The 13,940-nt window shown below is 41.9% G+C and overlaps 1 protein-coding gene across 4 annotated transcripts in view; it reads right to left on the bottom strand.

Annotated features, from left to right (window-relative positions):
• The window catches only part of HAS2 (hyaluronan synthase 2), a 30,290-nt gene extending 16,566 nt beyond the window's left edge, over positions 1–13,724 (bottom strand). The window contains exons 1-3 of one of the 4 annotated variants that reach the window (XM_055545937.1): positions 12,994–13,724; positions 10,359–10,502; positions 7,087–7,357 (exon numbers count right to left, since the gene is read on the bottom strand). Coding sequence is in view for 1 of the 4 variants with exons in the window: in XM_055545935.1 (XP_055401910.1) it covers positions 10,359–10,415 (57 nt within the window). In the remaining 3 variants the exon portion in view is untranslated. The remainder of the gene's footprint in view (positions 1–7,086; positions 7,358–10,358; positions 10,503–12,993) is intronic. The other 3 variants (XM_055545935.1, XM_055545938.1, XM_055545936.1) reach the window with 3 other exon arrangements.
• Positions 13,725–13,940: the final 216 nt, after the last annotated feature.

Below are 13,940 nucleotides of genomic sequence, written 5' to 3'. Positions count from 1 at the left end.
GAAACATCATGAGATGGTAGTGCATTGTACCATTGAAAACTATAATGTATGAAACAAATATATGCATGCATCATTTTTAGTACATTAGCTCATTTACCTAAGGATGTACTCTGTGTGTGTGGTCATAGCCAAGCATAACACCTAATTTTTTTTAGTGAGCAAGGCACTCTTGCACCATCATATTCCTTCACTCATAATACTGACCAGTGAAAGTTCAAAATTCATAGGCCTTGCTCAATTTCTTATCTATCATTTTCTCAGCTCTGATGCAAATCCCTCAACTCACATCTTTCCCATGCAGCTAGCTGAGGTTGAACATAAAAATACATGGATTCTACTGTTCTAGCTCTTCCATCAATTTGCGTGACTTTGAGCCAGTCATTTTTCCTCTCTGGGCTTCAGTCTTGAAAAATCTGTTAGGGATTTCCCTGCTGGTCCACTGGCTGAGACTCTGCACTCCCAATGCAAGGGGGCAGGGTTTGATCCCTGGTGGGGGTACTAAATGCTGCAACTAAGATCAAAGATCCCACACTCCGCAACTAAGACCCAGCATAGCCAAATAAATAAATATAAAGAATAAAATTTTTAAAAATTTAAATCTGTAAAATATAGGCAGTTAGACTGGATTATTTCCCAAGTCTCTGTTGCCATTAAAACTTCCTTATGCATGGATATCCTACACAGACATTTATCAAAGCTCCTGAAATTCCAAATTATAGTCCTTTGTTTATATGATTGTCTCCTTCATCCATCATCCACACCAGCCAGTTAGAACCTGGTATTCAGGAACTTTACTGAAACACAGCAAGGACACAATAAATGTTTGCAGAAATAAATTATATAATTAAAGAAGAAATAGCATCATGCTTAATTCAACAGGTAAATTTTCTGTTGTCTGAAGAACTTTAACAACTTAGACTTTTTTTTTTTCAACTTAGACTTTAAAAACACATTTCAGTTCTTAATAATATCCAGTTTTGTACTCCTCCCTAGTTTATGAATCTCCTGAAATATTTTGAATGTGAGTACAAGAGGATCATATATATTGTATTCCTCAAAGCATCTCCAATTATGACCACAGACGAGGTGCTTGGTCTTATTTCCTGGATCCTATTCCTATACATGCCACAAACAATTCTCTGGACACCTGCTGGATGTCCAACAATTAAATCAATGTTGCCATCATATGCCTGCAGTATCAGATTCCACAGGTTCCATCCTACGAGACTGGCCCCTCACAGACCCACAGTCAGATGTCAGTTGCAAGCCCAAGTTGTTACCTGCAATTATGATAAACTGGTTAAAACTCATAGGATCATAAGCTCCCCTCCTGAGTTCAATTAATTTGCTAGAAGGACTCACAGAATCAGGAAACCTGTTTACACATCAGATTACTGGTTTAATATAAAAAAGATGTAATTTAGGAATAGGCAGATGGAAGAGATGCACAGGGCAAGGTATGGGGCAAGTTCCATGCATCACTCTCCCCAAATTGCCACATGTCTGTTAATCCATTAGCTTGCTGAACCCTCTTTTTTCAGGTTTTTATGGAGAATTCATTACATAGAATGATTAATTATCATTGACCACTGGCAATTAAACTCCATCTCTAGCTTGTCTCCCCTCCCCACTTATCTGGGCAAGAAAATGGAAGTTATTCCAAAAGTCACCTCATGAACCTAACAAAAGACATCTCTAAATCTGTAGGAAATGCTAAACATCTTAAGAGCCTCATGCCAAAGACCAAATCTATATTTATTAGAATTAATCACAATATCATAGGTTTCCCCTTGAAGTCTTTCTTTATTCCTCCCCTTCCAATAATGAACTCTAACGAGGGACATAATTTATATGACCTTCAATCATTTACACCAACTTCAGGGGTTTTGTCATATTTGCATATAATTAATACTTAACCTTTCCCTTTAGTTCAGCTAGTTTTTGAAAAGTTAAGTAAATTTATTTCAAAAGTACCTTGGGTTAAGTAATTATCTCTGCAAAATCTCTTCCTGGATATATTATTTATATTTTCCTATTCCACATTAAGACTTAAAATTGAGTGTTGACATAAAATCTGTTAACATCTTGGTTGTTACTAGTTGTGTGGCCATCACATCACTCAACTCTAAGTGACACCATTTACATTCTAGGCCTTGTGGTCATCACTGAGGTGGTCCTGAGTGCATTATGCTTTAGGGTAACTTACTGTGACTGCTCACCAACTGTATTTCCACTGCTGAGCAGACTGCTTGATGTGGCCATGGCATTCCAGTCTCTGGAATTCTGAAATGTGCCATTTCCAGCAGGGCTTTTAAGGGATAGAGGGGGCATGCTGTAATATCTCTTTTTCCCTCCACCATCTTGATGTGCATATTAACAGGTCCTTGGAGATTGCAAAGCCCAAGGATAGAAGGAGCTTGGTCCTTGAACTGCCACATGGAAGGAAATCAGTCACTAATGCCATCAATCAGGAATAACTGCCTTGGACCCACATTAACAAGAAATAATTTCTGAGTTTGTGTTTGTGTGCCTGTTACAAATATTGGCTTTAGTGGCTCTATCTCATTACAATTTAAGCAATGCAAAGCAGGCTGGAGACCAGGGTTTGAGCTTGCAGACATTATTTTCCTTTGCTAAACTGGAGATGAAACTTGTCAAGGACCCTTCACAGGACAACAATCAGGAACAAAATCAAAGTGTTAGAATTTAAAATATCAGCTAACATGGAAGCTAGAAATAAAACAAAAAACCAAATGTGCATTCCACTTTTAGCACTTATATAGGACACCATAATATGTAACACGTGAGCCTGATAAAGGTAATCACGACACAGATGGAAGGTGCAAGCTGCTGGACAATGGGGAAACGCTGAGTTATCAGAGCACAGCAACCCTTGTTAATTGAAACCACTGGCCGGATGCTGAAAACTCCCAAAGTGTACATTAACCAATGCCGAAGGTGCTGGGAGCACCAGACTAGGAACTTGTCTTTTCCAAGACATGAGTCATTCTCACAAGAGTGAAAAAATTTCAAGGGGACTAAAACACTCTGCCTGGGAGAAGCTCAGAAGTGTGTTCTGCTTGTGTTTCAAATCACCACAGCCAGCAAAAGAACTGCCTGCCATTCTTTTCCATTATGCACATTTTCCTTGCTTTTATCAGCACATGTGGACACAGAGCATGTTCACATAGCATCTGCTGGCCGCTGCTGAAGTGGGAACACCCTCTTACATCATAGGAGTCCACAGAATCTCCTCCTGCAGCCTGGGAAAAGTTGCTAGTAAACTGCAGCAGTAGAATCTATTTCTGGGAAGCCTGGGTTGCTGCCTAGTGTGACACAGCAGCATCTCGGCGCAGCCCAAAGGGTTAAAAGGCATACTTAGAGCCAGCTGCACCGAGGGAATAGATTGATCTCAGGAACTGACACACAGGATGTGTTTCTTTATAATTTCAGAGATATGGGCACCATATGTGTGAGACTTTCTGAGACAATCTCCAATTCAAACACTCTGTTTCATAAGCAAACTTCCTTGTCAGACACATAGTTTATTGCTAAATTGGAAAATATGGTTAGTTTCATCCTAGATCATTTGCGGATACAAAGACTTAGAAATCTTCCTCCCCAAGATATTGAAAATATAAAACTTGGTTTTGCCCATTATTAGACTTGATTGATTTTTAAGTTGCTGCACAGAATTCTAGGCCAAACCAAATGTTAAAAAACAGTTTGGTGCACCATAATGTACACTCCAAGTCAACAGATTATATGTGTGCATATATATATATAATGTGTATCTGTATGTGGTAGTTATCTGTCACTCAGTCGTGTCTGACTCTTTTGTGACCCCATGGACTGTAGCCCACCAGGTTTATCTATCCATAGCATTCTCCAGACAAGAATACTGGAGTGGGTTGCATTTCTATCTCCAAGTGATCTTCCTGACCCAAGGATCAAACCCAGGTCTCCTGCATTGCAGATGGATTCTTTACCATCTGAGTCATATATATATATATATATATATATATATATATATATATATATATAAATTATCTTCACTAATGTCCCCCAAGGACATAAAATATTGTTGGACTTACAGTTGGTATTTAGAAAATATTTGAATGATAGATGTAACTTTATTCATAAATATCATTAGCATCATTGTAATGTAAATGATTTTTAATTCATCATTTCTAAGCTCCAGGAATAGAGTCAAGTTTTGTTTTCTTGAATAGGGAACAATCCTACTTAATTTTAACAGTAAATATAAAATTCTGTTAATCTCATGTTACAAATCACACATACATATGATGAGGCAGCCAAGACTGAATATTTAAGTAACTTGCCCCAAATCACAAAACTTGCCCAATTCACACGGTGGCATAAATGCCAGGTGACTAGACTAATTTCAGTGAATATTGGCTGAATAGATTTGAACTTTCATGAAAAATTAGGTGGTGTTCTTTTGTTTCTGGTTAATATGCGTGTTGTGTAAGGAAAGATTAAAAAAGAACTTGAAAACTGTTTTCCAGCTGTAATAGAAAAATAAGTATTGATATGCACTCAGGAACAGAAACAACAGCCAATTCCCAGAGATTTCTAGGCTCATGTATTTTCCTACATGGCTACAACCAAAGGAACCTGGAAAGATGTGGTGCCAAAGGGAATTGGCTGGTGGTTCCATTTAGGCAACAGCAGTGCTGTTCTTAATGCTAACAGTCAAAATCCTGTTTTACTCTAACAAAGGCAAAGACAGAAGAAGGCCCTAGGCTCTGCCAGTCTGCACTGATTACTTGAGTCTAAATGGATTTTTCACTTGTTTAAAATGTATTTATTGAATACCTACTTCGTGCTAAACCTGTTTTTTGGATACAGGAATACGCAGTTGATTGCGACACACAAGTATACACAGCTATGGGTGCGTGCTAAGTCACTTTAGTCATATCTGACTGTTTGCGGCCTCATGGACTGTAGCCCACCAGACTCCTCTGTCCATGGGAATCTCCAGGCAAGAATACTGGGGTAGATTGCCATTTCCTCCTCTAAGGGATCTTCCCATCCAGGGATAGAATCTGAGTCTCCTGCGGCTCCTGCATTGCAGGTAGATTCTTTACCACTGGCCCCCAGGAAAGTCCATCGATAGCCACAGTGTGTACTTAGTGCTACTTAGAAACTCAAGGGGAGACAGTGCCATAGGTCCCATCTGTAGAGCAGATATAAGCCTTGCTGTTTGATCATAGACCCCAAGTGGGACTCTGTAGGTCACTGGGCTGCACTGGGCACCATTCCTTCCCTTTGACTTTCCTCTATTAACCAGAGAGCAAACAGTGGATGAGAGAGAATAACAGCTGCTCTCATTGCCCTAGTGCAGTGGTGAGAACTAAGTTCCCACAGCTTTCATTATGGGGGCTTCCATTTTGGATCAGGGAGGAGCGAAAGTGAACTCTTAATGAGTCTTTCCCATCTGGGAAAGGCTGTGGACATTAGGCCAAGTGACACCTCTTCTGAGAGGTCCTAGCTGACCGCTCCTTCTAAAGTAACTCCCCCAGTAAATCAACTCTACTCCAACAAATAAAAAGGAAAAAAATAAAAGGACATATTAAAAGTAAATCAAGATAAAGTAACTACTCCTCCCTGACATCTCTTCACTGCCTGTCACTATCTCCTTTGATCCTGCATGATTTTCTATTTTTTTAATTAATGTTTATTGGAGTATTGTTGTTTTACAATGCTGTATTGGCTTCTACTGTATAGCAAAGTGAGTCAGCTACGCATATCCGTATATCCCGTCTTTGGGGGACTTCCTTCCCATTTAGGTCACCACAGAGCACTGAATGAAATTCGCTGTGCTATACTGTAGGCTCTCGTTAGTTATCTATTTTATATATAATATCAACAGTGCACATGTCAATCCCAATCTCCCAATTCATCTCACCTAACCCCTGCTCCCGACTCTGCCTAATTTTCTATGCTACACTAAGAACACTCCTGACTATAGGGACTTGTGTATCTCAATCAACTGTATATGCCTGTGCTATACAACAGGGTGGTTGTGATTTAGTTGCTAAGTCGTGGCTGACTCTGAAATCCCATGGGCTGTAGCCTACCAAGCTCCCCCGTCCATGGGATTTCCCAGGCAACAATACTGCAGCGGGATGCCATTTCCTTGTCCAGGGGATCTTCCTAACCCAGGGATGGAACCCAAGTCTCGGGGCTCCTGCGTTGATAAGCAGAGTCTTTAACCACTGTAGCACCCGTGTCGAGTGTTAGTTGCTCAGTCGTGTCTGACTCCTTGCGACCCCATGAACTATAGTCTGCCAGACTCCTCTGTCCATAGAATTCTCCAGGCAAGAATACTGGAGTGGGTTGCCATTCCCTTCACCAGGGGATCTTTCCAACCCATTCAAGTCTCCTGAATTACAGGCTGATTCTTTACTGTCTGAACTACCAGGGAAGCTCTTAGAAGCCCATAAAACAGGGTATGCACTCAATAAATACATTTTAAATAAGTGAATATTCATTTGGACTCAAGTAGTCAGTGTAGCCTGACAGAGCACAGGCCCTTACTCTGTCTTTGCTGCAGAGGCAGTGAATATGCTGAGCCCTCAAGGGTATCCTTCATCCAGCAGATTTTTCACTCTTTTAAAACCAGTTCTGTAATTTCTTGCCCAGCAATTTAAAGGTAATGGTTGGAGTTGGGGGGGAGAAGTATCCAACCAGCTCTAGAAGACCTTTGGATAAAAAAGTTAGAAAAGGCAAATGATCCTGAAGTTGTAAATTGCAGTCTGAGCAAGCTGATGAATTCGGGGGTCAAGTTTGAGGTATAAGGGATAATGCGGTCATCTTTTTTCCATTTGAACTCTAAGTAGTTTTCCACTTAACCTCTATTGTAAGTAGTTTTACAATATTTACTGTCCATTAACCTATACACTGCTTTGTGTCTTGATGCTAATGATTGTGAATGAGTATATGTGCACACCCATATATATTAGCCTCTGGAACCACAGTGGGTTGGAATAGACTCCCAACTATCTTTCAGTGGTTTCTTTTAAAGGTTGGGTAGCCTTGAACAAGTTACATAATACTTATCTTCACTGTCTTCATCTATACTAAGTCGCTTCAGTTGTGTCTCACTCCTTGCAGCCTATGGACTATAGCCTGCCAGGTTCCTCTGTGCATAGGAATTTCCAGGTAAGAATACTGGAGTGGGTTGCCATTTGCTTGTCCAGGGCATCTTCTCAACACAGGGATGGAATCCACGTCTTACATCTCCTGCATTGGCAGGTGAGTTCTTTACCACCAGCGCCAGCTGGGAAACACTTCTTCATCTTTAAAATGGAGCTAATCATAGTGACTTCACCTAATAATGAGATTAAAAGATGGATCTCATTTCAATACCTAAAAGGAAACTATCAAGTTAGAGCTCAGTGCTGTTAGCTCTCTGTGGGTTACTACCCTACTAGTAATTACCTACTCAGCCTGACTCTCTGTCCCTTTAAGTTGTTGTTTGTTAGTTAACAGGCATAATTTTGACATAGTGGAAAGGATAGCAGGACAGGGAAGAAATGGATTCGAATCCCAGCTCCCTCTGCCTCATTTTAGCTTTTCAACAAACCACTTGAGGGTTCTATGAATGAGCCATGTGTCCTTGGACAACTGATACCTCGGAACTTAAAAATGTTTAGTGGTATAAATAACTTTATTCGTTTTAATGATTTTAACCCACAGCTGCCCACAGCTGAGTGTCTAGAAGAATGGATATAGGTTGCACTGTAGGTAGTCTCAACATAGTCACCTGAACAAGGATGAATATTAAGTGTAAATCCCTTTTGGTCTCTACTTTCTGAGCTTTATTTCCTCATCTGCAAAATGGGAATGATAACTTTTTGCAGGATTACTGGTAATGAATATGTATATTTATTATAGAGTCAATGGAATATTAATGGTGTTAGTATCTTAACATAAAGGAACATAACTCAAGTTATAAAGTGACTTGCACTTTCTATTTCTACAAGGTATTGAGTTTTGCTTAGGATCTCAATACAAAGGATTATATGGCACATTTAGAACCAGCTTTACTGAGGGAAATAGACTGACCTCAGGGACTGACACAAAGGATGAATCATTATAGTCCAAAATCTAATACAGACAGACCAGGTCAATGTCCCTTCACTTATAGCTGATAGTTAAACACGCAGAAGCACAAAAGACAAGAGGAGATAAATTTTTTAATATGGTTAGTGAATGCATGACTCGAGGTCACAGCTAATAGCAGAAAAGATTTTAGAACACAGGTTTCCTTACTCTTAAACTAATGTGTGGGAGGAGGAAGAAATAGATCAAGTCATATGTAGAATGACTAGAGTTAGAAATACTAACTTAGGTAGGTGACACTAGCAAGGCATCTGGAAGTGTATTTCTTTGTAACAAGACATATTCTGCTTTTGGCCATTTGGCTGCAAATGGTGGATTAGAAAGGATGGTCAACAAAAGGCTAAAAAGCAGTGGTTCCCAAATATTGATGTATACCCAATTCCCAGGGAATCTGTAAAAATTACAGAAGTGTGGCTCCTGCAACATTCTGAGTGAATTGGCATGGGGTGCTACAAGCCTGTCAGGAGTTTCTAAATCTCCTTAAGTAACTCTAATTGCAACAAAGTTTGGTAATCATTAGGTTAAAGTCTAAGAAAACTTTCAGGACCTCATTTGAACAGATACACATCCCTCAGGTGTATTGCCCCTGCCACTGTCCTCAGCCCGAAATCCTAAGAGAAGTACCCAGATGACGCCTCCCAGGAGTCTTCACATTAGAGCATATGACCCACCCCTTCCTTCTCCCCTTCTGACCTCCTCTTTCTCTCTGGTTTTGAAGTTGACCTTTGTCTTTTCCAGTACCACTGCACTTCTAGCAGAGACCCTGGAGCTAATTCTGCAGGGGTTTAGCAAAACACCTTTCAAAGACCTTGTCATCTAAGATGTCTCTGGATCCAGAACTTTAGATTTCAGATTTCTCTTCTTTTGTACCATGTTAATCAATGGCTTCCCAAGATGCCCATTCTCCCAATTGTCTATTTGTTCCCGAACTTCACCATCCTAAGCTTCATCCTAAAGTTCACTGCAGCAAAGGGGGGAAATTACAGAAAGACCTGGCATGAAATCCTCACTCCGTATGCGGCCATATATACCAGTGTCAAATCCTTACATGAAATCTTTCCTGATCTCTCTCGATCAGATGTGATTTCTCCTCAGTTTGAACCCTCATAAAACTTTACTAGTCCAACTGTAGCATAGTCTAGCTCAAGGGTGTTATATTCAAGAAATCTTGGATTAAATTCCATTCACTCTCTTTAGTAACACTGTGATTTTGAGTGGGTTGCTTTACTTTTCTGAGGCAAAGTTTTTTTCCCATAGAGTTTTCTTGTTGGGAGGCATGGCAGGGCACTAGATACAATTCATATCAAGTATCTACCTTGATGCCTGATATATATTAAACAGGTGATAAATACTAGCTATTATTTTACTTCTTTATGGGCCAGACTGCATTTTACCTTACACTATAGTTATTTAAACACTTCTTTGATTATGCTTTTCGTATGATGCATTCCATTTAGATGTGTACTACATCTTGTTCATTTTTAAAATAAATTGCAGTACAGTTGTATGCTTTTAAGAGACATTCATATTTAAATATTTTACGTTTAAATTGAAGAAAAATTTAAGAGTGTGAAGTTATATTTACTTTGACTCAATGACATTTTTCTAGGTTGTGAACACAGCAGTATATTATGAACTCCACATAGATAACATTCAAAATATTACTGAATTTAAGATATATGCAGTGGGATAATACTTAGTCTATGCAGAGGAAAGGATTAAAACCAAGTTGGGGTGATGAAACTGATTTTTCTGCAGGGACCTGTCCTCCCCATTCAGTGTCATACAAGCTGCCACAGGTTCTGTCCTTACAGCCTGTTAGTGGAACACAGCCTGGATGAGCATGGGTAAAAATAACCTGTAAAAGGACTGTGGGGCTTATGCTCTATTCTCCAATTACATTAACTTATAGCTCCCACATTATATAAAAGCCAAGAAGTTAATAATACGCTACTTGTTCTTAGATTAAAAATACAACTGTGTAATAAAACTTTGCTAAACGGTCTCTCCCAGTGATCCATAAATAAGGCCTTTCCTCATAGAAAATAAATGAATCAGTGGAAGGTATGAATTTAACAATTCAAGAAATATTTCTTAAAACAATCTCAGTTGGTAAGGAATCCATGTGTGAAAAAAAATTTTGAAGTTCAATATTGTGGGACTATTCTAAAGACTTTACAATAATGATTAGTTTTAATATGACTTACTTTACCCATTTGTTGCACAATTCTCGTTTTCCAAGAAGGTAGGTGACTAAACACCATCTTTGTTTGAAGGAGAGTGGCATTCAGATTTGGTACTAGTCATTGATTTAAGACCTTAAATTCTTCTTATAGTTGCCATAGCTTTCTCTGAAAACAAAGGATCCAGCTCTAGGTACAGTAAGTACAAGTAACTCCGGTAATGTACATTTGTCACACTTCTACAAGAAGTTTTTCTGTTCACCCAACTCATGTTTTATATAGATAAAAAGAAAAGAGGAAAAATTATATCTTCATTATAATGCTATAATCCAGAAATGTCTTAGAATTTTGAATCATTAGTCCCAATATTGCTTAATTCATTCACAACATAATATATGTACTAAAATTTGTAAAGAGTCAAACTATTGAAAATTTAAAAGAATAGCCAAAATATTTGGAAAACCTCCGCTGGAATATAGTAGGCATTTTAAAAACAGTATTTCAGTTGTCAGAATAATCTTATTTAATTTAGCCTTTGGAAAAATGCAGTGAAAACCAGTTTAATGAATGATGCAACCTGTGCATATTGGAATGAAAGGAAAAAGTTTAGAATTTAGGAGTTCTTTTCAAACCTATTCTATAACATTTTCAATTGTATCTACAAATAGTTTGATGGGCATAACTATCTATTCTACCCAATTCTACACAAATATATATTTTAACTTTTAGCCTTTCATCATTGGCATGTTTGAATGTGTGCTGACCCTCAAAATATTTTGTTAAAATGATCTTTAAAAAAAAAAATCATAATCCTTAAACTTCCAAAGGTATATTATCATGTCTTCACTGAAAAGAGAAATCTGCAGGAAAGAACCTTGAAATCTACAATGGACATTGAAGTTGTTCTTATCTGTCGCCTCCCTTTCCCAGCAAAGCTCAACAACCAACTTCCTTGGCTTTGCTCTCAGGCCGAGTTGAAAGTCTATATATACTCAGTCCTCCAGTTGGGAAAGCCCTCGGTGGCCAATCAGAGCTTCCCGCTCTATTGCGTCACACCTCCCCCCTGGGTGTGACGTCAAAGGCAATCCCAGGCCAGCCACGTGGGTTGGAGAAGTGTAGCCTTTCTGGGCAGCTGTTCGGGAGACACCAGGCAGCAGTGGTCCCCAAGGGTGAGGAACCCGGCTGGGAGGAGCCGGCAGAGCTCCTACACCCACCTCCTGGGAGCAGGGCTGCAACAGCTCGCTGGGGCCGGAGGCGCGTGGGGTTGGGTGACTCCCAAGTACTTCGCGCGGCCCGTTTGGGGGATGGAGGGAGTGGCCGCGGGAAGCTGGCACCTAAGCCTGTGTAATAGGACCCGGGTCTTGTAAACCCTCCTCTCCAGGCACCGCCTCTCAGCTCCCAGCCCCTCTTTCCAGACTTAATTATCCCTTCAGAGCCATTTCCCCTCGGCTGCGTATCCTGGGCCAGAGGAACAGCCTCTCGCCTCCCAGTCCTCGCCCTCACACAGACCCTCCTTTCAGATCCGCCCTCCTGTTCACAGGGACCCATTTTGTAGCCCTCGCTCACGCTGGGCGGGAACCAGCTTGACGAATTCCGCCCAAGGTGTTGATTATCCATCCCAACCTAGCCTCTGGCTCGCCTCCCATCTTTACCCCCGGCTCCCAGTGGACCCCCAAGCCCCAACCCGAGGCTGGGCGCTGGGGACGGCACCCCCAAAGACCCCACCCGACCGTGCCCCCCGCTGCAGCTGCGGAAAGAGGCGCCAGCGTGCCCGATGCCACGTCGGAATTGGCTCTCGGGACGATGCAGCTGCCTGCGCGCCACACACGGTCCCCGTGCACGCCCTGCCCCCGGGGGCTTGGCGGCCGACTGAAGGGATGCGCGCTCTCCTCCCTTTCGGGTCTCCCAGTGCCATTGCCTGGGTAGGGGACCCCTGGCCGTAGTGAGGCTTCCGGAACCGGGCTGAGCCCAGATAGACCCACTCTGACACTTAAATGGGGGTGCAGAGAGTGCAAAGAGGTGGGGGGGGGGGCAGGGGAAAAAAGGGGAGTGGCCGAGAGAGGCCGGTAGCCGCGCGGAGGTGACGAAGGACCCTCCCTCCCTGGGGCCAGAACTGGGACCCGCGATCGCTTTAACCCTTTGCATTCCAAGAAACAGGCTTCCTTCCCACTTAGAAGGAAAACGCGCTAGGCTGTTCACGGCTTTTCTCCCCACACAGAGTGTGGGAAAAAAGGGAGAGGTGATGAGAATGGAAGAGGGAAGGGGGCGGCAGTGGGGAATGCATTTTCCTTACACAGTGGAGATGCTTGTTTCCTAGCTTGGGAGCCCCTCGGCAGCTCCGGAAGATGTGGAATGGAAAAGTACATCCCGGGAAGTGCAGCCTTTCCCAGGCAAAGAGGTTACCTGTGTTCCCATAAAGGCAGCAGATTTCTGGCGAGCGCCGCAGAAATGGGACAAGCCCCGGGATAGGTTACTAAGCTTGCCAGGGATCTGAAATATCCCCTGATTTGCAGCCTGCTGGAAATGTTCAGACCTCAAACTTTTCTGTCGAACACTGACTTAAAATTGGGTTTAACTCTTAACGTGGGGTAATGACTTCCCCCTCCCTGGCCTATTCGAGGACCCTCACTGTTCACCGAATCGCGCCAGTGTAACGTACCTTGTTCAGCTCTTGGTCATAAAGTTGTCCTCAGCCTGTCTGTGTGGTCCTGAAGGGTCGGTGGCGGGCAGTTTCCAAAATTGAGGTAATAGGAGATCAGATGAATTTGAGACGACCGGCCAAGAAAAATAAAAAATTTAAAAACAACATTTAAAAAGGATGGAGGAGTCTCAAATGTTTAGGTCTCCCCCACTTAAAATAAAATCACTAGTATTTTTTTTAATATTTCCGTTGCACTTCAATCTTCTAACTCTTAAAAGAAAATGTTATCTGTGCTTTGAAAATAAATTAACTTTATTTTATTTTATGCTCTAGTTCCTTTCCCCTAATATCGGAAAGTCTCTGCTCTCTTTTTGTATTAAAGAGAAAAAAAAAAAAAAAAAAAAGCCTGGTGAAAACTCAGCAGAACCCAGGAAGCGTAGAATCAGGAGAATGTCTTTGGCTGGGGCTGGTTCAAGTCCCTGGTTCAATGGGCTGCTGGAAGCCAGGACTGGGTAATTCTTTCCAGACGTCTTGACTTCTCCTTCCTCGCGGTTGTTGCCTTTCTGCCTCCTCCAACTTAAGGGGGTCTTAACAAGTGAGCTGGTGGGTGTTTTAATAGGACGGAGGAGGGAATAGGGGTGAGGGGAGTGGAGAAGGGAGGTGCGGACTGGGAAACCGGAGGGGAGGGAACTGGGAGCGCGGGCGGGCAGGCGGGAGGCGGGGAGGGGGAGAGGGCGAGGGAAATTGGCCATTCAAAGCTCTCTCTGAGCTAGAGGCCGGTTCTAAACGCCAATGAATTCAATTAACTTGATTGCAAACGTGTGCAGAGCAATGCTGTGCACACAGGCGGCCCACCACCTGAGTCCCTCCTTTCCTCCAGCGGAGGAGCAGGGAGGCCAGGCTGCGTAGACATCTCTGCCTCTTCTGAATTACAGGGATTCCCCCTTCGTGAAGCACTGGCAGTT

Source organism: Bubalus kerabau, chromosome 14 (assembly GCF_029407905.1).
Source record: "Bubalus kerabau isolate K-KA32 ecotype Philippines breed swamp buffalo chromosome 14, PCC_UOA_SB_1v2, whole genome shotgun sequence".
NCBI lineage: Eukaryota > Metazoa > Chordata > Mammalia > Artiodactyla > Bovidae > Bubalus > Bubalus kerabau.
The sequence above is the reverse complement of the archived record's forward strand: the minus strand, read 5'-3'. Positions and strand labels throughout refer to the sequence as shown.